This window comes from Liolophura sinensis, chromosome 7, assembly GCF_032854445.1.
Source record: "Liolophura sinensis isolate JHLJ2023 chromosome 7, CUHK_Ljap_v2, whole genome shotgun sequence".
Taxonomy (NCBI): Eukaryota; Metazoa; Mollusca; class Polyplacophora; order Chitonida; family Chitonidae; genus Liolophura; species Liolophura sinensis.
In genome coordinates this window covers 55,824,710-55,850,765 of record NC_088301.1, presented here as the reverse complement: position 1 = coordinate 55,850,765, position 26,056 = coordinate 55,824,710, and the positions used below count along the sequence as shown (strand labels likewise).

Here is a 26,056-nt window from a genome sequence, read left to right as displayed (position 1 = left end):
GTCCTGACAAATCAACCACACTATCAACTCCTGAAACCATGTAACAAGTTTTACATTTTGTGTGAAATTTGTAACTGCATTGTGGAATTGGCTTTAAAGATCTGTCAATAATGTATACAGATGTTAAAAATTCAATGCTATAAATGTATACAAGATTTATACATAGATTACGTATCTCTACGAGGCCTTTTTAAAAAACTTTTAGTGATATGATCTAAATATGCACAATGCTATACACAATTCCTTTATGGCAAGGGTAGAGGTCAATGGGATTTAATGTATGTTTAAAAATAGAATAAGTTACTGAAGAAAAAGCATAAATTAGAGATTCATAATGTATTCTGTACTCAGAATGACATTCATGATCCTCTAAAAACAGAGAACATATAAGGAAATATATTAGCAAACTTTCAGATTAACAGCAAAGTATCGTGAACACAAAGAAAAATAATATATGATGACAAAACAGGTAAAATTGAATTAAGCTAACTTCCTAAAATTGCAGCATGTAAATGAAATAAGGAACATTTAGTGTTGCATAGATACATAAAAGTTTTTAACAGAATGTTTGACACCACAAATGCATGAAGGTTCATTCAAAAACCAAACTTTTATTGCAGGACAACGAACACTAATGGGGATGAAGAGTGTTGTTGAAAACCGTGCTGCCGAACTTGTGGCCTAGAATTGCTGTATGTAGCATAGCTACAAATTGACAATTTGTTCTGCAAATCGAGAGTTCACTACACCTGCAAATCGAGAGTTCACTACACCATTTTAAACATGTTTCTGGTTAAATGCTGATGTGTCGTTGGTATACTTATCAGCAGCTTGTTTAGAAGGGGAAAAAACGGCATCATAGATAAAGAAGAAGAAAAAAAAAATTCCTTTGGATCAACTTCAAACAGAAATAGAAACTAAGACATATTTAAATTTTATCAAAATCATGTACAGTTCAAGGCCACCAAATGATTCTGTACTTCTTGAACTTAGTATGGCTAATCAGCATATTTGACCATTTACAAATATATACATGTATTGGACAAATATTTTATAGTTTTTTTTTTTGGTAAGAAAGAGTAAAAAGCTTCTTACTTTGTTAAGATTAAATAAACTATACTGAAAAAAAAATCAATCAGGGCAAATCTGACAAAATTTTCCTTAATAGCCCGGATAATTACCTTTCATAAAATATTAACCTCAAATGTGCATATGTTACCATTCAAAATTGGTTATGAAGTCTGTAAAATTTATAATGCATTTATAACTTTTTCAATCATTTTAACACCTAAAATAGCATAGGTACAAGATATTTTCTTAAAGGTATTAATTTGAGCTATTCTTGACAAACAGAGATAATATGACTTGATTAGCAAATATGGACGTTTTTTCCCAAAAAGCCCTCGTATAACATGTTTTTTGAGTCAGAATCCATTCCACACATGTTCATGTAATTTACATATGAACCTAGCAGAAGGCTAGCACAAAAAATGTATTAAGGACTAATAATGACTCCAGCAAGCGTATTCTTTTCTTGCCACTGCCTACTGTGAACTAAAAAAGCTGTAAATTACATGCTGTGTATTAAACCAAGCAGGTATTTGCAATATTGACAGAGAATGCAGAGTTTCCATCTTGTTATGTTGAACTTTGACAAAAATAAAGATTAAGAGCACAATATTTTCCAAAAATGTTTTTGAAGGAACACATAAAACTATATAAATCAGGTAATGTGTAAAAAAAAAATCTTCTGTGAAATGCAACCATTAAAACTTGCGACAAAAATGAATATACGTATAATGATTTGCTGTTAAAACACGGAGACGTGAAGAAATATCTTTACTCTACACTGGAATAACTCTCAACTTTACATTATAAGCCCATGGTCCTAATAGTATGTCATCAGTGGACCAGGACAACCCACTAGCACTGTTATTGATTTATTTATCTGATTGGTGTCTTACGCCGTTCTCAAGAATATTTCCCTTATACGACAACGGTAAAAGAACCATAAGAATTTGAACTCTTTGTTTGTAAATCCTAACACTACAGTCATGAATATGTGGATAATTTCAGATTTTAAAAAAAGCAACAACAACAAAAAACAAGAAAACAAGAAAACAAATCAAATATGCTATTACTTAGTACATGTATATGGATAGTTGGCAAGGCAATATTTAAAAACAAAAAGCATGTTACAAAACTTGAAATACCATATTTTATAAACTACATTACAGCAAAGGATACACATAGGTTTTCCATAACACCTGAATAATTCTAACGAAATTTCTCTCAAAAGTAAATAAAGTTGGCTGCCTCAGTGGATGCTATATACAAGTAACATTGCTCTTTATGTCAGCCACCTAGAAAACTGTGCTTCTCACGATGCAGGGATAAAATCTGTGATGGGTCAGCAGAATCATGTCTACAACGAGGCTTGTCATGGTTAAATACAGGGCATCTTCTGGTCCATGGCAGCAGTGCGACCTGTGAAGACAAACGTATGTGCCATTACTATGCATGGTCAGTATATCAAGTATTCATGTTGCTTGTCACGTCAGTGAGAATTACTGCACTGACCTCTTAGAACACCAAACTTGACACATCTATATTCTATCATGTACTATGTTACAGTTAATACCAGAGTTTGCTTGACAACAGGGACTAGTTGGGGTGGTGCTCATGGAGGCTAAAACCTCAGGCCAGTAATCAATGGTCAATTGAGGAGGCCCACCTCTCTCACGTTCCATTACATGGACAGTACAGAGGATTGTTGAATATCTCAACTTGCCAAGCTTCCAATGGACTCTAAGCTGTTTTAATAGATCATAGCTGATCCCATATTTACTACCCCCATTCCACAGAACTCCTAAATTTGAGGACAGTGGTATTTGTCAATAATTTCTGATTTCACTTCCAACAATAGTTTCAGTACAACTTTACAAAGCAGAATTTGAAGCTGCTGCCTTTTGTGTCCATAACTCTTAGGCTCCTAAAAAGAATATTCCTGACAAACAGATAAAAAGAAGTACATAACCATGATATTCACATCTGCTAAGTTTAAAAAATTCTTACATGTGTTCATACCAGAAACATCTGCATTTGACAGACTGGATTTTCCTGAACAGCAAACTATTACTTTTGTCTGATGAGGCTGAACTGCACATTCAAAAATATGTATACAAAGGAAGGTTACAGTATCAACCTTCATTATACAGTCAGATGTATAAAATGGGTAAAAACATCCTAATAAAGATCAAGGTCTTAGGCATGTGAAATACTTCCCTAAGGTACTCATGTCACTTAGGTGGTTTTAATTAAATGCTTTATTTCAATTTTTTTTTTTTTTTTTTTGCATCAGATTGTTTATCTTCAGTTTGCCTGTAAGAAAATGCTGTGTGAAGGCATGGGAAGTACTTGCTGGGTCAAATACAGCCTCTAGTACCAGTCTTAATTGTTACTCTTTTTAAGTTCAGTCTACAGGTCTTGAAAAATGGACCTGTCAGAACAGGACTGATTACATGCATCTCTGCATTAAAACCCAGTGGCCATTTATATGCAAATGAACACCACTTACCAGCCAATGACATCAATACTGATTGAAACAGCAACCCATGCTCAGAGAACTTTAAGTATTTGCTCTTTAATACCATGCCACACCACTACCTCGAGACCAGTAATTCCTCCCTGCTACATACCTAATGTTTTCAATTCACCTGCTTGGTTAAAGCAAATAAATACAGATTTTTGTTAACTTCTCAATCTGAACTGTTGTTGCCAGGGAGAGAAAAATGCAGAGGAGACATACACCAGGTTTGTCATAACACATTTTTTGAGTTTCTATTCACATATCCTCATAACTATTAATGTCCATTTCAGTTTTACATATAACACAACATCCTGCTATACCTTCCTCCAAAACATCCACCCAATATTTAGCAATATCTGAAGCAGACTAAGAAGAAGGGAAAAAAAAACATCACAGTAACAGTTAGTACATGTACATGTATTATACATATACAGCTATATCTTAGCTGTCAGTCAAGTTTCTGGATGCTTCCGGCATCTAGAAAATATGGCCTATTATCCTCTAAAAGATTTTATCTTTTTGCATACAAATGGTTAAACCAAGGAAGGAAGAAAACACAAATCAACATGACAGTGCACCACTATGATACAACTCTGGCAACTGTCATCAAAGTTTCACATTTCTACTAATGATATTGTGATTTGAACTAGACTTCGCCAGGATGAGAAAAATAAACAGTGCATGGACATTCACACAAATACATCTATCACTAGTGTCATCCACACCAACAGCAAGGAAGATTATTCACACAAAGAAAAGAACAATACTGTGTCATTGCTTTGCACCACAAATGCGTTAATATAACATAATAACTTAGGTATTACTTGATTGATTCGTGTCTCATGGATTAATGGATGGAGAAATCCGTAGCAAAACTACTGCCTTTCTCTTCATTCTGCAGCCAGCGCTGGATTTGATCCTGCAACCTGGTTTGTCATGAGGCCACTGAATGACTAGCGCTTTAGGTGACTGACCCTTAAGAGGGCCATAGTAATGACCAAATCTGCAAAATGTATGTGGTGTGGACCAAGCTACAAAGTTACAGTAAAGTTCCAATACATGTATAAACTGTGTATCTGTTCCACCAGAGGTATGTACATTGGAACACTTCCAATCAGTTTCTTTAAACCTATAGCATACCATTATAAAGTATGGACCTCCATATGATATGTCCACAGCTAACTCATATCACTGACAATTATACACATGCTTCAAGTTTTTATTTCTCTTTATGAATGTGCAAAATCATTCAAATTACCACAATAAAGCTTCATTTTATAAAACAAATTATGCATTGTGAACATTTCATATCACTGATCACCAATGGAATCAATTTTCATCAAGAGGGGTTGGCTACTGAAGGGCAATTTTTGTTGGGAAAAAGAAAACAATGTTGAAAGGTACTACTGAAAATAAAAATAAATTGAAAATTAAAGTCTTTGTTCTTTTTAATGTCCCTTGACCCTCTCAGCATGTCACAAAAATAACGTGGTAAAATTTCTTGCAGAATGTCAAAAACAATTATTTAACCGAGAAGGTTCCATTGAGTAAACCTGAGAAAAAACTTCATGGTATTAAACAGAACTAAATCAATATATTCTACTTCGAGAAAGGATGTCATGAACAGGCAGCAGGAAATCTTCCCTGTTGGGGAGGCAGATAAATTCAATTAAACAGCTTACATCCTTGGGGAAATTCATCAAATCTGCATCTAATTCATCCATTCAGAAGACAGCTCAAGTTAACATCCTTACCGAAGATATTTATCAAGTTGCCCTAATGCAGGTTGAGGTGTAAACTAACTCTGGGAGGGGAAACTAGAATCCTTCCCTCATAGGCAATGAAAGGTTAGTATTAATGTAATACCATTAAACCAACATCTTTAATTTATGGAATACAACAGGATTCAATATCTGAAAGAAGAAAGGGAACACTGAAATAGCTATTTCGATGTGAGGAAAATTTTATATGCTGACATGATGAACATTAATCATAAATGCGCCTGTAATTTAAAACCTGGAACATTCATGGCTTATGTGTGTTCTGCAAGATGAAATATAATACAATTGTTCAGCATTAACGAGTACCGCCTTTAAGGAACTCAAAGTTTATTAAGTAAAAACAGAAAATTCCATCTATTAAGTAGGACCATGTCAGAGGTATAATGAAAAGTATACAGAAAAAATACATGCATATTAATCACTGTAACCTACTTGTCCTTGTGCTCCCATCAGGCAGAGATATAATGGATAGGGTTTTGTACGACTATGAATATAACAGACAACCAGATTTTTTTACCCAATTAAAAAAAACAAAAAAAAATAATGGGCAAAAAAAAAAACAAAAAAAAAACAAAGGGCAAAAAAAAAAAAGAACAACAACAATAAAAAGCTGTCATGTCAAATGGTGGTAAGTTGTACTATTGCGAAATGTCAGACTTTGGTCTATGACAGCGAGGAAAGTGATCATGCCAAAGACATGCTAAACTGAACGACCAATGTGGCACAACTGTCTTGCTACTTCCTGTCTCTGAACACCATGTCCTAAAGGTATGCCAGAGTCAATATATAGCATCAGTGATAACCTGTTCCGGGCTTTGATGGATGGATGGATGGATGGAAGCATTGGTTGGCAGCATGTAACTGTGCTAATGGGATTTCCCCCCACCTACTAGCAAGGGTCAGTAAACATGCCACCGCCAATCCAACTATTTGTCTGAACCAGTTAGTCACCCAGCTGTATCACACAGCTGCCAACCTTGGAACATTACAGGCAGTGTTTTTCCATAAAAGTTTGCAGAGCCACAACACAGTGGTGACCACAGCCTAGCAGCTGCACTCAAATCAATATCTTAGGTTTGAATTGAAGCATTGCTAACTATCACCTCCATTGGCCCTCTTCCCTGTACTGAACGACTATTGCCTCTGTGCATCTTTTAACAGACTTTTTTTAACAGAGAAAACCTTGATTCTATTATCCTGCATCACAAGGCAATAAACCTTTGACTAGAACTGACAGACCTGGAAAACTCTGACAAATACATTATACATATATGTACATAAATGTTTTAACATACTGTTCCCTTACCAGTAATGTAAATGAAAGGAAAAATAACATGCAGTTATTGACTAAAGTTGCTCATTTTTTCGAGTTTGAGAGTTTAATTGATCTTAGAAGGTTTTGCTTTTTTAGGCTTTTCTGGGAGATAGGTATATCCTACTGGAAAGATGTACATTTAAACACCAAACATGATGTTTTATCACACTGATGTTGCGGTTGTGATGTCTGGGGTTGGAGTAGCAAACTCTGACTCACCAGGTGCCTAGCTTAAATTAAGATGAACAATATGTTTGTATAATTTCTTCTTGTTGAAATCTTCTACCCTTCCCAAATATGGTACTAGAACAAGTGCTTCAAATGTCCAGAGTGAAAATAAGTATACAACTCTTACAGTTCTGGTGTGTGTGTGTGTGTGTGTGTGTGTGTATATATATATATATATATATATATATATATATATGATCTTGAAATCATTACAACTGTGTAAGTTATTTCGTGGACTTTACACAAACTGAAAACCCAGCAGTCCAAACCCATCTGGAATTGCTTTGAGTATCCTATAATTCAAGGGCAATCTTTGTGTTCACTGTAAATTAAATGAAGAGAATACCCTCCAAGATCACAGCATAGCATCTTTGTTCCAATAGAGATGAAGATTGATTGTATGAATGCAGCCAATTACATGAAGCTTACCAAGGCATACCTTGGTACCAGTGCAGTGAATGGCTAAATTCAAAATTTCTCTAGCAACCCCCTCCCCAAAGAACATTTTTTTGTTTTCATACAAGAATTATTTTTGATCTTATGTTTTTTCTTGCACCCAAGATATTTGCTATCATTTTGAAAATTTTGCTATTTAAAAGGAAAATTTGACTGATTCAAGAAAGGGAAAGTGAAGACTTTATGTCAAATCGCCTTTTATTACAAGAACAAGATTTTTGTTCTAGGATGGCAACATCCTTTTGACTGTGTACGCATTTTTTACCATGCTTTGCAACAGACACAGGCGCCAAATTGTTAGCTTCGTAAATGAAATAATTAAATCATCATATTACTTCAGGTAATGTGAGAAGGTACTTTTGGGACTGCCAAATGGAATACAGATCAACACCTAAATAGAAAATCACTTTCAATTTGGTCATTCTAATCTACAATTGATAATATAAACCATAGATAAAAAAAAATTAAAAGAAAAGGGTTCTCATAAATGACATGAAAACAAGGTTGATTCTTATGAACATGGAACATTTACCGGTCTCATTCTGGTTTACTTGTATACAAAACTGGAGCTCAATAAAAGATCTCATTGTAAGACATCCATAATTTTTTAGAAGACTTATCGCTAATTGCGCTTTGTGACACTGTCACTTACCACATTTAACAGTAAGGAAATCACAGTGACCTCCCCCTGATGACAATTGCCGCAATATGTCTTTGAATGTATATTCATCTACGTGACAACCACCTGCTCAAGTTACTATTTTGTTTCCTGAAATGCTGCTGACAAAAGCACCTTTTCAAACCACTGCCAGCTACAAAAAGTGTTTTTCTGTAAAAAGATTTTTTTCTGCTGGAAATGCCAACCATGAGGATTCCTATCATACTCAACAGGAGGAAGATACAAAACACACCGATACCCACGGGGTGCAGAACTCCACACCTGCACTGTTAATTGTTCGTTTCACTCATATTAAAATTATTGTGTAAATTTACATTTTTGTCATTCTTTCTGCTTACGATAAGACATAGAGCTAAGATTCTGGTTTGTGGTTGACACTTGTTGACTGAAATCTAAAAAAATTAATTTGATGAAAATTTGAACAGAGATCCCATTAAAATGTCAGAATATCCCATTCAGTTGTTTTAGGAAGGTGAGGGGATTTTCTCCTAAATAGAAATCTGTCCAGGATAATACTGCTTTACACAGGTGCAAAACTTGATCTCAACACAGTTCCCTTACGTTGAAGGGAAGAAACTTGACAGTAGAAGAAAACTTTTAAAAAACGACACTACAGGCTGAAAAGAGCATGTTTTTCTATCTGGTGGTGCCTGCTGCATAATTTTGTGATTTTACCTTGCCATACACGAAAAGCCTGAAAACGGCAAAGCCGGCATAAATCGCTAAGTTCATCGCATCCTCAATCTTTAACACCCTGTAATTTATGCTGGGGGTGTGTTGCCTCTCAGCCAGTGAGAGTCGTTAAAACTTCCAGCTTGTTCGTGTAAACTCGGAACCTACGTCCATTCCAACATTTCCGTTTCCTGATCGTCAAACGAAGTGTAATGTTCGCTACCTTCTGGGAAGAAGAGTTCTACCGGAAATGTATGAACTGCATTTCGGCAGTTTCCGACGGCAATTCTCCTCCTCACACAGAAGACTTCAGGACTAGTTCTTAAACAAAATGGTGTTGACTTTATTTATAATTTATCAACTTGAGGCACATATTAGAATTTTTTTTTATGACATGCACTTGCGAGGAAATGCATACTCTTTTAAATGGTATTTGTTTGATATTTAAACTTTCTTCTCCTTTAACTTCGATTTCCTAGCAAAGCCAACAAAGAATTCCCCTGTGCGATACTACTTTATGAGCTACCACACCTAACATTTACATTAACACTAAAATAACAATCCACAATACACGACATCAGAATTTCATTTATTTCTTTCACTGGCGTTTTACGCCGTACTCAAGAATATTTCACTTATACAACGGCGACAGGCATTATGGTGGGTGGAAACCGGGCAGAGCCCGGGGGAAACCCACGACCATCTGCAGGCTGCTGGCAGACCTTCCCACTTATGGCGAGAGAGAGAGAGCCAGCATGAGCTGGACTTGAACTCACAGCGACCGCATTGGTGAGAAACTCCTGGGTCATTACGTTACGCTAGGACGCTAACCAACTGAGTCACGGAGGCCCCACGACATCAGGAATTCAGTAATCTATAGCATATAATATGCATACAGCAAATCAACAATAGAACATCATAGATTATCATGCTTACATGTGTGCAAAAAATGAGCTCAATAAAATATCATCCATAATGTTTAGTTTAACATCGTCTTCCCGGTTACTGCATGGCAACATAGACAATTCGAATGGCGAGTATGGTATAAAATCTGTCTTAAAATGAAGTTAGTATCTTTAGAAAAAGGACATGAAAAAATGGTAAAAATACCTGCAGTTATGTTTTTGGATTTTTTTTCACAAAATGTAGTCAAGTCAGGCTTTATGGACCACTCAGTAAAAACTATCTACAAAAATAACTCCTGGTATTTTAGATACAGTTTCTAATGGTCATTCTGTTGAGGAATTCTTCATTTTTAATCTTTCATTCTCTTTAACAATCAACAGATCAGGACAATGGACATCCAATGTTATAAATAAGCATTATAATATGACTGCATTTATGACTTAGATTTTGTAGCATGGTTACCAAAAAGCTAGGCTGATGTTACATATATATGTCAACCATTGACTGTAGAGCCACAACTACAATGATACCAGTTTCTACTGTAATGTCACTTTGTCTTCCATGTGACATTATTATGTTGACCCGAAAAAAGAATGTTTGACATCAGTATTAGACGCATTAACAAGTAATATAGTTGTATCTGTTCTAAGTTCTATAACTGTTAAGTGGAATGTAACAACTGGGTTAGAGATTCAAAAGGTTTCTGGCTCAAGGCTAAACAGACATGTGCATCAGCACATCTAATGCTTCATGAGAGGATTGTTTTCAAGAGAAAACACATTATGTTTTGAAATGGCCCACAATCCCACACTGATATTACAGGTATTCAAATAAAACACCTGATAATGTCAGATAATTTGGATAATGCTTTTCTGTATTAACAGGATAAATGTTTTATAGACAGGTGGACAAACAGCCAGCTAGCCAAAGGAAAAGTCAATGCTCAAAGGTATAATTCAAATGGCAAGTAGAAATTCTTAGGTTAATTTTCTTATTACCATATATTATTTATTACATTACTTAGGTTTCAATAAATTTGGTATTTATTAAGATTTTTCACAAGAATTTTGTCAATATATATTAAAAACAAGCAAACATGTCACATAATGCTTAAGACCAGAAGATCAAAAGAAACAGCCCATACTAAGGGAAATTTGAAAATTTATGACAATATAGAGCAGATAATATGGTGTGTATTGATTGATCAAAAAAGTGATAAGATCAGTCTGCAGAGGTTGTCTGAGACTATTAGCAGATATTTTCCTGTCAAGTGTCACTCGAGGGAACACGACCCAGTGCCTATGTCGGTACAATGAGCAGGCCATCTCACCTACATGGAGCACATAAACCCTTATTTTATTGGTAGATAAGACCAGACGGGACGGGACATCTTTTATCTGTGAATATTGATATTGAAATGATTCCACCCCCTGCTAAGTTGATTACATTCCACCTACTGTTGGTAGCTTGGTGACAGGATAACAATGCCTGCTACACAAATGTAAGGCAAACATAGGCTTCACAAATCAGAAACACACATGGCTGAGTATGGCTTGTAGGGAAGTCCTAGACCTTCTGGAGATCAGCAATCTTCACCCCACATAACTTTTCAGCTGGTACCAGTAAATAAAAGACAAACATGTAACAACACCTTTAAATGTGCATGTATGTATGCATGGATGTATACATACTAATTAGTACATGCACTTACATGTACAAAACATGCATTACATACCCACTGCATGACGTTTCAGAACACATTATTACTGTTTATTTTAACTGAAGAACAGCATTGTGATGTATTCAAATGCTTGAATTCTTAGACGGCCCTTACAGGAGCTTACAGGAAATATCAAACTACTTCCATGTCACACATAAGCTTTTTATTCGACTCTAAAAGAAAAGGTATTTCTCAACTTTCAGTCCAACCTCATGTTCCCTATTTCAGAGTATTTCAAAGTGCAAGGTTGCCATGATATGACATAAATACTGCTGAGATGGGGTAAAGCTACAATTCTTAAAAACAAAAGTGAATGGTTTTAGCAATGTTTTTTACTTCAAATTGATGAAAATATCAGAGGCAGACTATGAAGATCTCAGAGGCAGACTGAAGATATCTGAGGCAGGCAGCTAAAAATCACTAAGCGATTAAAAGAAAAGACAACAAATAACATTATATTACATGGCCTGAGTTATTTAGGAAATGGAGTGGAAACAATCACAACCATTTCATTTTGACATACTTGGCAACCTGATAGATCAACTTTTATTGGTTAATTCTTACTTGGCCATGGGATACGCCATGCTAGAGAAACAGGGAACAAAGTTGCATCATACAGACGGCTAAACAGCATAAAAATTCTTAGGTCACAAAACCCCATGACCATCAACACGTTGCTGGCAGACCTTCCCTGTACAGCCAGAGAGAAAGCCAGCATGAACAGGACCTGCATTCACAACAACCACATTGGCGGGAGGCTCCTGAGTTATCGTGCTGTGCTGGCATACTAACCCCCTTGGCCATGGAGGCCCCCTCAAATAATGATGTTGCAAAAACTGTATTTACCATGTACACATTCAACCTTGATACTGTAAGGAGACAGTTCGTAAGTATGTTTGTTTATTATTTCAATGGCATTCTTAAAACAATTTAGATTATTTCGTTATACAATGGTACTTGAAAAGTCACAGAATCAGGCCATAGTGAACTTCACCATTGTCTAATGCTATTCTTTTGACATGCTTACTGCAGTTAACAGTGTCTCCACTGTACAAACAAAAGCCCATATTTCCGGCTGGTGTCCAAGAAAAGGCTAATATTCTGCACTAAGCCTGGTTTTCATACACTTCACTACTGCCCTATCGCTTTTTTCATACAGCTGGTTGCATGATCTATGAGAACCTCACTATACATGTAGATAGATGAGAAGAAAGTCATAAACTTTTCTAAAAAACACTGACTGTTCTCAATTCTATCTCTTTTTCTTTTCTGTGCCCACCAAATTGGTTAGCTTTCTTTCAGTTATAAAAAAATCTTGATTTTCAATCTTGGACACTTTTTGTTATCTTGACATATTGCCAGTGCTAATGTATTTTTTTCTGAGATGTCAGCTGCCATAAGACATTAACACGACAAAGGTTCAAATTTAATTCCTACCCTACCCTTACCATACAATGTTAATTGCAGGCAGCAAATCATGTTAAAAAGATGTGCTGACGTTAGAAAAATGAAACCTCAGTATTAAGTACGAAATATTATTGCCTGCTAATGTCATGATTCTGAACTATATGAGAGATATTAAACTTCTGCTTCATGTCAAATACACTTTAAAAGAATTAAATGCACTAAATAAAAAATAAAAAAACAAAAAAAACAGGCTATAAGAATATCATATTTGTCTTCGCATAGACCATAGAACGCAAATTATGACTTTTCATTGATGAGAAAAATTGAGTGTCTATTAACCTTTAAACCCCTTCCTCACACTATCCATTCTACAAGAACTTCAGGAGAAGGTGACTATCTCTGATATTCATTACTGAAGGTAACATGCCACTGACATCACAAATAAACAGATAATTATTACATAATGACAGACCTATGGTGACATGGCCATTGTGAACACTAACAATGCTGAAGTGCTGCTTCAGTGATTGATGAACTTAAGGGATACATGAAAAGGAACTGTACAACAATGGTTCATGGTGTCTTCTCCTCAAGGTACCCATGAGTTCGACACCATTCAATCACTTTAATCCTGTTTGATATTTGACGTGCCGAGCGAAGCTTGTTAAAGGAATAAACCAATCAGGATTTTCTCCCCTGAACTTGGAGATGCCGCTTCTATTTGGATCCGATTTCATAACATTTCCTGAACTTGGGTTATTATCCAGTATGACTTGTACAGGAGATTTGAGATTCTGATACGAAATGAAAGTTCTCCAACAAGAGATTGTCAGTGAATCAGATGATGAATATTTATTATGACAAGGAGGAACCAGCAGTGAAACAAGTACCAAACAGTTAAGTGTCATGTGGGACAGGGTCCCCAGTTGAGTGTCATATGGGGCAGATGGGTGTCAAATGGACTCCTTGAGACTCTTTTCTCAAATTATGGTACCAATGTTCAGTTGGTATGTAGTCTCTGTTTTCCACTTTTGATATCTCAGATAATTTCTACTTGCATGACACTTTGGATTCTCAGGTTTCGTGAGACTGGAGAGTCCCGGGATTTTCTGACTGGGAAAATTCCAGATTTTTGACACTAGCTGTATTCCCAGCTGCCAGGGACTGGTTCCCACCAAGTGTCAACTGTCTCTGATTCTTGAACTGGATCACAAATCACAATTCCCGATACTGGAAGTGACCAAGAACTCCAAAATAATGGCTTTGCTTTGAAGGCAAAATGTAAATGCCAATGTCTGAAAAGTCCATATTTTTATCCATATTACTCAAAAAGTATAGCCAATTTCCACACAAGGGTATTAAATGATAAATTCCTTTTCAAACTGTGGTAGGAAAATCCTGGTCTGATTTCTAAAAGCCTGTAAGTGCGGGTTCTATAGACACCCTAATTACCATAAATGTACAAAAATGGTAGGCAACACAAACTTCTGCTTTTGAGGTTGACTTCGTAATTAAGTAGTATGGCCTCAAATAACGATCTTAACAAAATTTCCGTAAAAACTCATTAAAACATGAATATATGAAACTTCCCTACATTAAATTTATTTCTTAAATCCTACTTCCTTAAATCCTTTAGGTATTAAGAAAAATACTGAAAGCCTATACCAAAATTATTTTTTTTTTTTTCCATTTCTGAGGCGTATTTTTCACCTCTTTAATAACCTCTTTATTCTATGCATATTTTCCCTCTATGACTGTAAATTTTTGGAAATGACATCAATAAACTTACTGGGAACGAGGGATCCTCTTAGTTTCCCTCCTTTTGCCTCTTTTCCCACACAAAGTTGTTTTTACAGTACAGCTATCACCGTTGACGTCCACTACGGGACTTATGCTGGCTTCCTCTCCAGCCATACATGATCTGTCAGCAACCTGCAGTGTCGTCAGTTTCCTCTGGTCTCTGCCCAGTTTTCCCACACCACAATTCTGGCCACAGTCGCATAAGTGAAACATTCCTAAGTACAGCGTAAAACGCGAATCACATAAATATTGTAAATAATTTCTGGACTGACCAATTGGGCCTTCACTATGCTTTACAGCCATTCTTACATCCACAGAAGAAAACTGAGAAGCTATTTGTACCTTTATATTTTAGGACATATCCCAGACTCTAGATCAACAAATAAAAAACAAATGTTTCATGTATCCTGGCAAATATAATCACACTGTCAAGCACATTTTCCTTATATACAAGACAAGAAGACTTACATCAAGACAAGCAACTTGACTTTTACACGAAAAACAATCAAGTGCCCAAACATTGCAATAACGTTTCACGCTGAAAATTGTAGTTGGCTGAATTGTTGAGAACTGAAGGGTATGACAGGTCACATTTGGATATTACTGCTCCACTAAAACTCTGTTATGTGGGCATAGCAATGAATAGAAAGTAAATTAGCACATTTGTTAAATGCTAATTTGGGACAAACTTTTACTCAGGATTAGCTTCACACCATCATATCCTGTGGCTTACAGGCTGGACCCATAGGTCCATTGTAAGCTGACAATCTGTTAATATGGAACTGAATCTTTTGATGTATAATGTCCGGGCTGAACTGTTGCAGTGATTACTGAGCACAAAAACACTGATTGGCACACTGTGATGAATATTTATCACTTCTAATATGAATTTTTATCACTACACCAAGCTGATCAATACGACAATAAACATAAATTAAATGTAAAAAATTACACAATGTGGTTAAGCTGGAACACTAATCTTTTTATAGGCTCAGAAAACATGACACGGCACATCACTGTTGAAATCACACATTACATAATGATTAAAAGTCAGGGCTCTCGGTAAGTCATAAATCTTACATTCTGGGATAATATTATCAAAACTGTAAGCAACTGAATGTCAATAGTATGAAGTTAAACTCTACATAATCTAACTACAGCTACCATATTTTGTTTTCTGGTTAGTTTTGGTTATGGCAATCCCAGTAAGTATATGCATCATGGAAAATGAGCCTGAGGCAATTCTCCTTGGATGAAGACATAATATATTGGATTAAAAACATAGATTCAATCAAATTATTGAGGATACATGATTATGTGTTTACAACAATGTCAAACAAAAAACAAAAAAATACATGACATACATGTGAACGAATTCCCACATTTCCTCAGTTTGTCTGACCACATTCTGATGGATAAAAATTGGACAAGCTCTGTAATAACATAGATCTGAAATACATCTTATAGCATGGACTCTTTCTCTTATCATACATGAAGGTTTTCCCCATTATATGTAAGACATTAAATTATTAAATTCTAATCAATTTATGATTGAAATCCATCACACAGCAATTTCAGATGAATGAACTTGCCATGGTAACAGCCGCCATCAGCTGTATACGCTAACGATAAATTCTCTCCTATGTACACAGTTCATGGTGAGGTGTTAGGCAAACCCACAAGTACAATTCCACCAGGCACGAAGTGCTAATCCACTCATCACAGAACCAGCCTCCCACTTGCCAAATGAGCACTGGAATAGAGATGCAATTGGCATGATAGTGGGAGCTTCAGAGCAGCTTTGTCAGGTCACCTACTCCATTTCCGCAGCACATCAGAGGTCTGACATTTCCCATGATCTGACCATTATTTTGGGGTTCTCAAACTTTGCGTACAAATAGTGGTTTTCCAACTCCACATGAGATCGTATGAACGCAAAACTTCAGGTCAATGCCAAAAGAACTGAAATCATGAATTTGGTAATTTACATACATTAAATTGAAACCCATCTCACAGCAATTGTAACTTTTCGTTTAACAGTGACTCTAATACGCAATACACTAAGTCAGGAATTCAGTAATTTACGGTATTTAATATATACACAACCAATCAACGAAGTAAAATCACCCCCTCCTATTGTGCTCTACATGTGTGCAAACCCTGAGCTCAATACATGCAGTACTTTTTGAGATACAACCCCTATCATTTTGTTTAACATTGGTTCTTATACATAATACACCAAGTCAGGAATTCAGTACTTTACTGGTACTTAATATACAAACATCCAATCCACAATGGAACTTCCCCCTTGTGTTATTGTGCTCTACATGTGTCCAAATCCTGAGCTCAATACACGCAGTCCAAATCCTGAGCTCAATACCTGCAGTCCAAATCCCGAGCTCAATACATGCAGTCCAAATCCTGAGCTCAATACCTGCAGTCCAAATCCTGAGCTCAATACATGCAGTCCAAATCCTGAGCTCAATACATGCAGTCCAAATCCTGAGCTCTATACATACAGTCCAAATCCTGAGCTCAATACATGCAATCCTTTTTAAGATACCACTCCTAACAATTTGTTTAACATTGCTTTCTCTATTATTAGACGCCAACGCTCAGGGTACAACACAAGCTATGCCTGTAGCTGTACTTTATACAGGCGAGCTAAAAATGTGTATATATCAAGCACAAATAAGTAATAATAGACAATATGAGTTAAACTGCAGAATTCCTCTGCCCTGAGCAATTATATATCACAGTGGAGCACTTAACAAAAAGGTCTCTTAAAGGAAAGTACTGTCCATTCATGGTACAAATCGAGGTAAAAAATACCTTTAAGACAAGACAAATCTCACACATTTTAACCTAAATCTTGCTCTGCATCATTTTTGACGCTGGGATGAAGGCGTATTATTTTGATGAAAACATAGTTTTAAGAGATACTGCATATACAAGACTTCGGGAACCATTCAAGAAGTCAGTTTGACTGCAGAATGTTAACTATGAATGTCTAAAAGTAAGTAGCACATATACATATAACTTAGCATTGCTTGTTTTTTGATGTGGTGAAGCCTTTTTCTTCATCTCACATCTTCTCAAGAGATTTTGGTCATTCCATACCCTTCTGTGCCTTTCCTTTAGCTGGTGCTTAATTTATATCAAGAGAACAATCTACAATCAAATGTGGCACCCATACAGTATATTCTCTGCACACCACTCACCAACAGGATGAGTAAGTTTCCTTTGAAAGTGAAAGTGCCAGTCTGACCTCTTGAGTTGTCCATTTTAGTTACTTGTGTAATTTCAACTATCACTTTGTAGGTTTTTAAGGCCCAGGCCATGTGAAGTTTTCTTTCTGTCAAAACTTCACACTCTGCCCACCATTTTTGCTGATAACCAGGATGACAGACAGCTGGTCATCTGTGGTAGGACCTGTCTACAGTGGAACGTATAGTTCATGTTAAGGACAGTGATACAGATGACTGGGGTCCCACCCAAGAATGAAAGAAAAAATATAGGAAAAATAGGAATTTTTTTCATAAATTATAGGAGTTTTATAGGAATTTTTAAAACAAAAAAGTAGGAAATATAGGAGATAGGGCTTGAATTTTCATATTGTTTCTGCTTGATAAGCAGGCAGGTCTACTATTAATTACATGTATTCTCAACTTTGGCCGCCTACTCCCCTTCAGCCACACAGTCCACCCAAATTATTAATTTTATATCACACCAGGCATTGTACATTATTACATCAAGGAGACTGATTAGCAAGATCTCTATGCATTCTTGCCTTGAGGTTGTGTAACAGTATAGGCATATCTGGCCCCAAGTTAGATCATGTGTTCTGTGAACTGCACGCTGAAGTGGGTCAATTATGAGGACACTTTCTGGTCATCGCACAACAGTCAAGGGGTCATTTTAAGAGTGGAAAGTATCAACACCACTTGTCTTTCGAAATTGACACTGAATTTAAATGAATTGGAGTTAAGTGTATCAATTATTTGAAATGAAAATTATAACTCCCAAAATATGTATTTTCAACTTGTCACCCTAAACCCAGTGTTTTTCATAATAAACATATTCAACACAAGTTCTTAACACTGGGGTGGGATGTCATTTTCACAGGTTACCAAGCAATCACTTAATACATAAATGAAACACTCTGGAACACAAACAAAAGCGTTTGGAACAATAACATTTAATCTCTTAACTTAAAACTAAAAATTCAAAAAGTGCGACACCAAGTACACAGGAGAAATCCAAGATATCGACTTACATGTAGTTTACCATGGTACATGTACCTCTCTCCCGGTCATGCAATAAAAGCACATGGCAGTGATCACAATATTGTAGAAGCAAAAAAAAGTGTCACTGTTTCTTCTTTTTACCAGCAACCATGTTTTCCATCATAGTAAGCTTTCTCTTCTCAACCTTCTTCTTTTCTGACTCTGCCTGTGCAATTTTTTTTATGCAGATTCTGAGCAACCTCAGTCTCTGTAATAGCACCCTTCTTTAAAGCCTTCCCCAATTTTTGATTTCCCTGGTTTAGCAGGCTATTGCTCACACCCAGCGATACCTGGTGCAATGATTCCTTCTCAGCAAGTGATTTCTCTGTGTTTTTCTCATTCTGCTCTATCTTGTATTGGCTGATTCCTTTTTCTTTGTTCTTCCTCTCTTCCTTTGTGTTCTTTCTCAAGTCTCTGTCTATAATCCATGTTTGCCATATGTCAGAGAGAAAGGAAATCTTTGGTAATTGGAAAATGCTCTGGTCTGTTGCCATTCTGTTTCATACGATCAGTTGATGCCCAAAGGCTGTTAACTGAAGCCTCACTTAGGCTTATCCTTTGGTAACACTTTTGTTACTTACTGAAAATGCCCTTTCTACATCACTGTTTCAATGGGACAGGGCCAAAACAACTGTCTCTAACTCAGCGCAGGAAACTTGCAACTTCCCATGCAGTTCTTCAGTCCAGAGACTTCTGATCAATACGTATCAATCCTCCTCATAAGGACGGTCCCCATCCTGTTTTATTTCCTGGGACCAGTCTGCTAAGAAGCTTTCTTCCTGACAGACCCTTCATTCATCAGCAATGATGTCACTGTCAAAATCTCACCTTAGTACTCTGGATAGGCCTTGAACTGATCTGTCAGACCAAATGGCACAACGATTTTAAGGCTGCAAATATCCGGCATGTTTCTGGATTTGTTGTAGAGGGGAAGCTTCTTCTGACGAATCACTGCCTGGTAAAATTTTCGGATTCCAAGCAACATTTTCTCCATCTCACATACCTGCAACTTACCAAGGCTGTTACGACATTCTTCTCCCACTCCAACAGCTTTTCTTTCGAGCTGGTCACTGACAACTGAGGCATCAAGTAGCTGAAGATTTTGGGCTGCATCAGCAGTAGATTTCTTCATCGCTCGCCTAACTAACGTGATGAGTAGATTGCAAAGTTTATCATAGAGAATATGAATGAGTGGTTTCTCAGACTGGAAGAAGATCAAGAACTTGGCAAATGAAGAAGAGAGAAACCTGAGAAAGTTGAGTTGGGCTGTGATTTCTGGTCCCTGAAGTTCCACCTTGAGGGGTTGTGCTTTGGCAGAAAAACTGGCAAGTTCTCGATAAGAGACCTCCAGAATACGTTCTACAGCAGACCACCGTCATTCAACATGTTTCAAAGGCTTCTCTGTCGCTATTCCAATCTTGCTTTGAACATCTTGTAGATCAGAAGACCTGGCTGCAGATCCCTTAAACCAGTAAAAAATATCAACAACAAATTGTGGAATATTTGAGCAGTATTCTCCTAAGCCTTTGCCAAAAGAATTGTGTACTATGTGGACAGTACATGTTCTGACATTGAGAAGTCCTGGGGCCCCCATATCAGTTATGGCTTTGTTACCCATACGCCAGAGAGTGATGTTGACATTCGGTCCATCACTCCCTAACATCAGCAAATTCTTCAGCTGCAAGCCAGCTTCATTGACGGCAGACGTAATTTTCTTCGACAAATCTTCACCCGTTGCATGGCCCATCAGAACGGTCTTAAGATGGTGCACAACAATCTGATCTTGATCTTCAGACCTTAATTTCAAACTGCTTCAAATTTTGTGCATTTGTGGTTTCGTCATAAGAAAGACTGAATCCTACATCAAACTTCTGGACATCATTATTGATCATCCTCTGGAAGCAAGGCCCAGTTACCTCACTAATGAAATTTTTGATCAGCCCACTGAAAAACCAACTGGTATAGCTCCAGGAAACATTGCCATAAGGGGTACTACTTTCAGACCATCACAAGATGAGTAACTGAAATGTGAATTAACCATTTTTAAGGTCCAGATCAGTTCCACCTTTGTAATTGCATCCATTCGCGACAAACAAACCAATGATCCTTGCTTACAGCAGGAGAGGATACTGAACTTGAAGCAGAAGCAGAATCAGTTGTTGCATGAGCAAAGGTCAGTATTATCTGCGAACCACCTAGTATTTCTGTGGCTTGCTTTTGTTGACCTTTACATTTAGAATGTCGCACAAGTTGTTGAAGACCCTAGTTATCAAATTGGACTGTGGAATTGCAGAGAAAACAAAATACAGCATAAACAGATGTTTTACTAGGCTGACACCATTCAGAAAGCTTACAGCCATGTCCACTTTTCAGCCACACTGGGTTGAATCTGGTTCTCCCACCCGGCATAACGAAAGTTGTCGGTCTGAAATAGAACATAACACCAGTTATTTTATTTAACTTACATCATAACATAAAAGCTGTATGAGATACAGCACATCTTGAATATGGCTAAGAACTGCACAATGTAAGTTACCAGCAATAGTTAGGCAAACAATCCCTGGTCATCTATTAAATAGATAAGACACCACACAGTTTCAATCTGAAAAAATAAGTCCTTTATCCACCCCAACCCACCCAACCTTCACCAGTTGTACACATGTATTTTGGTTATTAAGTGAATTGAATGCAATAAGAGATGATGAATCATGCATTTATCCTAGAATTAGTTTCTATTTAGAAGTTTCAACTTTGGTGATGTATAAATAAAATAACTTGGATTGAAAATTACATTTTAGCTGAATATAGAGAAATGATAAATCATACATTTACTCAACAAATAGTTTCTGTTTAGAAATTCCTTGATGGATAAATAAAATATACTTGCCATTTTCTCTGTTTCCAGCCTTCCGACCTTTGATATCATCAATGTGGATTGACTATCAGCACAACGCTAAAACTATAAGCTTTAATAAGCCCTACAGTCAACCACGCAGATGTACACGTACATGCGACAAGAATTGTTTGTGCCAATGTAAAAAAAAAAATTAGGAAATATAGGAGGGCTGGGATCCCTGAGTTGACAACTATCCCGCCTTTGCTAACGTGTCTTTGTAAGCCTAGTATACCCTGTTTTACTTTTCCATTGGACCATTTGTCTAACAAACAATGAACAATTGTTCTGCATAATTTTTCGTTGCACGTTGGGGAAAAAAAAAAAATACAGAACTGAGAAAAAGGAAGATTTAGGTCAATACATTTTCAATGAGTTGGCCGGCCAACAGCAAACACACCCTTCTTCATTTTCAGCCAGACAATTACAATTTCTTAAATTTCCTTTCGATAGTTTAAGAGAAAGCAAGAAATGGAGACGGACAGACAGAGAGATAGATACTGCTTAGTTGGTTAAACGGCTTAAGAGTAAAAAAAAAAAAACCCCAAAAAACCACACAAACAATTAAACTGAAATTAAAAAAAAATACACAATGATAAAACAAGAAAAACATTACATAACACACATGCTTCATGATGTATATATGTAATGAGAGATCATGGATCCAGGAAAAAATTTCCACTGGAAAAGACTTTACCGTGTTAATACCAATGTTTAAAACATTTACACTACATGAAATTTGTCAGCTTGAGGTATAAATTAACATACATTTATTTGCTATGCAACGATGGGGAACTTGTACAACTCCTTCCTGCATTTAACAAAATGTTTTAAAGCTGTGAAACTCCTTTGTTCTTTCCTTTTTTACGTTACACTAATCAGTGTAAATGTGCTCATAAAATACAAATGAAGCACACAAGCTCTGCAATGTCACAGAAGAAAACGGCATGTTCTATGTGATTAGGACCTTCTATGAGATGAGCCTCCCATCACATGAACAAAAAACAACAAACAGTTACATGTCTGGAAAGTAAATGTAGTTCAGTTTAAAATTGGTATCATGGTAAATGAAACAAATCATCTTGCCAATTTGTCACTAAATGTTGTGCTTCATGAGATTTCATACCATGGCAAGCCTTAAATTTGAAGGGAGTGACCAATATTAACTCATCTTAAATTAGCCCAATGAATTATGACATTAATATGCCTAGCTGCACTTAAACTACTAATTAAGGTAATTAATATGTATATACATATAATCTGCAGAATTCATTCAACTGCTGACATGCAAGAGGCAGAAATGCACCCAGTCCTAGACAGGGATTTGTACAATGTAGATTTCCTGTCCTGGCTATTGATGGGGACTCTGTGACAGCAGGCGGTCAACTACAGTTTTACTTGTTCACTTATACCACGGCAATCAGATCTATGGGTGAAAATGAGCAAGCAAGTGTAAACTGTTAAATTATTAATCAAATGTAAAAAAACTGAAGTCCTAACTTTTGCTACACAGACAAAAAAATACTATGTGTACACTTCTGTCATCATCAAGTTAAACAGGTTACCATGACACATCACATTCTCAAAATCAAACTACTTTGGATAGCAGAATATCAACTCACATGTCTACATATCCAGGAAACATCAAAATTGTACAAGTACTAATAAACCTAACCTGAAAAAACACACAGATGCCTGCCAACACAAGAATCAACATTTCTAACGCAGAAAAAGAGACGTAAAGTCAGGACTGTTGTAATTTATCCTGCTTAACAGACACGCTCACACATGGCATCAACATACACATTACATATATGTAAACCCTGAGATCCATACAAGCAGTACATTTTGATACACAATCCCTAATGTTTACTACAACACTGATTATACTACACACAAGGCACAGAGTTTTGTAATTTACTGTAATTAATTCAACACATCCTCATTGTGTCATTGTGCTTTGCATGTATACATAGCCTGAGCTCATTACATTTACCGTAACATTGACTCCAATACACAAGAGGCACAGTTGTGAATCTTGTATACGTAATTTTAATTACAGTAAGTAGGGCATCAACAATGAAACAGCCACCTCATATTATCGTGTTTCTTTAGTTGTTGTAGAATGACTATGCCAAGTTTTGGAGTATGATACAAGCTTTATTCAGACCAAATAAAAATGATTTTAGCTTGCCTTAAGCAAAGGAACAAATACTGGTTTTGCACCTCATTAAAGAATACACAGTATCTGTACAATAAACAAAATAGCGTAAAAATTCACAGAAATTTTCAGAGTAATCACCCAGGTAAACTAAGTTTGTGAAATATCATGAGAAATTATACATGATAAACAGTAAATCACACACACTTTAATGAATTTTTCACCAACTAATCATCCACCTGTACTATAGTTCTGGTAGAACTGTTGGTGAAAAATTCCATGAAATTAAAGGTCATTGACTGTACTGCGTCACATATTTTGAAGACAACAAGGTTACTGATTGAAAGGATATAGAAGTATATGGTGTCAGAACTCTCACACCTGTCGAGGCATAGAGTTGTTGTGCAATAAAAAACGCAGTATTTTATCTAATGCAGGATAGTTAAATATACTACTTCTCAAGGACAAGACACGTCAATAGAATCGAAGTGCCAGCTGGCATACATACTTACAGGATCAGGTGCCTGTTCGACAACAGACTCGACTTCCACAGGCAAGGTTCTGGCAGCCACTAGCTGTCACTGGGTACGGGTCGTTTTCCAAGTTATCGCAGTAGAACAAGTTTGCATGGTCAAGTTGAGCACATAACTCCACCAAGGCTTCCAGACCAGATGCAGTTATGTTCAGACAGCCAGACAAATCCAGGTGTCGCAGAGCAGGTAACCCTCCATTCTCAGCCAGACACCTGAAAGTGGTGGACACACAATTATCACCCTTATCAGTCTTTTCAGATTTTCCTCATGTCTACACCAGAGGAATGGCTGACATAAAGAAAAGAATTATTAGATATATAAAATATAAGTTAATATATTTTTTTGGATGCTTTATGCCGTACGAAAATGAACCAACATTAAAGATAATAGAGCCCTCATCTTCATTATAAGACCAAAACTTTAGACCACTTAGTCATTCAGGCCACCTATATATAATTGTATATACAGTACTGTTTTTAACTTTTCTACTCACATGAGCCCTGTATCCGTTACCAGCCAGCAACCAGACAAACTCAAGTATTCCAGAGATGGTTCACTGAGACATGTGGGTGAGAAATCCACACTTTCATTCACGGTATCACAGTTGTTTGACTTGGTTGCCTCCCTTATATCACAAACTGAGGAGGACAAGGGGTGGCTTCTCACACTGGATGCTGTGTGGAACCATGTACAGTCTTCAATGCTAGCACTCCAAACCTGCCCATTAGGAAAAAGCTTCCTAGCCAGCGGACAGGAACAGAAAGTCTTTTCCGAGAAGGAGAGCCCCAGGTGTTCCATCCCCTCAACAAGCCTGCTGCACGCTGGCACACTGGAGTCTGCAGCCAGCAAAGAATCAGAGCTCTTAGTCCTTACAATTCTGCACTCTGCATTCAATCCAGTCTTTGTCGAATCTATATCACAAACATTTTTAGTTCTTGAACATTTTTCATTTTTCAGTGTTTTCTTTGTTTTCTCAGATACAGAAGATTGTTCAAAACTATCACTGACAATGCCTGTGTGGCTTGCAATATCTATGTTTCTGTCGGTAAATTTGCTGGGATGCAGGGCGTGTGCCAACCATCTAAGTGTGAGGTCAGTCACTTTCTCACAGCCAGCAAGGTCCACATGCCGTAACTTTGTACCACAGCCACCTCGTCCTAAGCTGAACAAAGAAATTAAAAATACATTTATTTATTATGTATATATCGTGAAATGTCAGGATTTCTTTCAATTATAGAGGTGTTATTTGACATTTTAGTTTGGTCAACCTTAACATTCCTTCATCATCCAGCAAGTGAGTGTCATGCTAAATATACAAGTCTGTGAAATTCTAGAGCTAAAAATATTCCTTAACACGTTAAAATAGGGCATATATGTACAAGGATACAAGACCATAACATTGTCAAAATATTGTCTCATTTTAAAAACTACATGTATTTGAGATATTCCATCTGACCTGTTCAGTATCATCTCTATAAGACTTCTGAAGAACAATGTGTTAGTATTATACACATGATAAATAAAATCTCTATCCTTGCACTATGGACTAATGTTTTGCTTGTTTTTAAAACTGGGAGGTATTTAAAATCAAACTTTACTGCAGATGGGGAAAAACGATAAACCCACATGT

The 26,056-nt window shown here is 36.6% G+C and overlaps 1 protein-coding gene across 1 annotated transcript in view; it reads right to left on the bottom strand.

Moving 5' to 3' along the window:
- Positions 1-357: 357 nt before the first annotated feature.
- The window catches only part of LOC135469865 (F-box/LRR-repeat protein 5-like), a 37,021-nt gene continuing 11,322 nt past the window's right edge, over positions 358-26,056 (bottom strand). The window contains exons 8-10 of the mRNA XM_064748487.1: positions 24,920-25,588; positions 24,406-24,638; positions 358-2,487 (exon numbers count right to left, since the gene is read on the bottom strand). Coding sequence (XP_064604557.1) covers positions 24,410-24,638; positions 24,920-25,588 — 898 coding nt within the window. The 3' untranslated portion in view covers positions 358-2,487; positions 24,406-24,409. The remainder of the gene's footprint in view (positions 2,488-24,405; positions 24,639-24,919; positions 25,589-26,056) is intronic.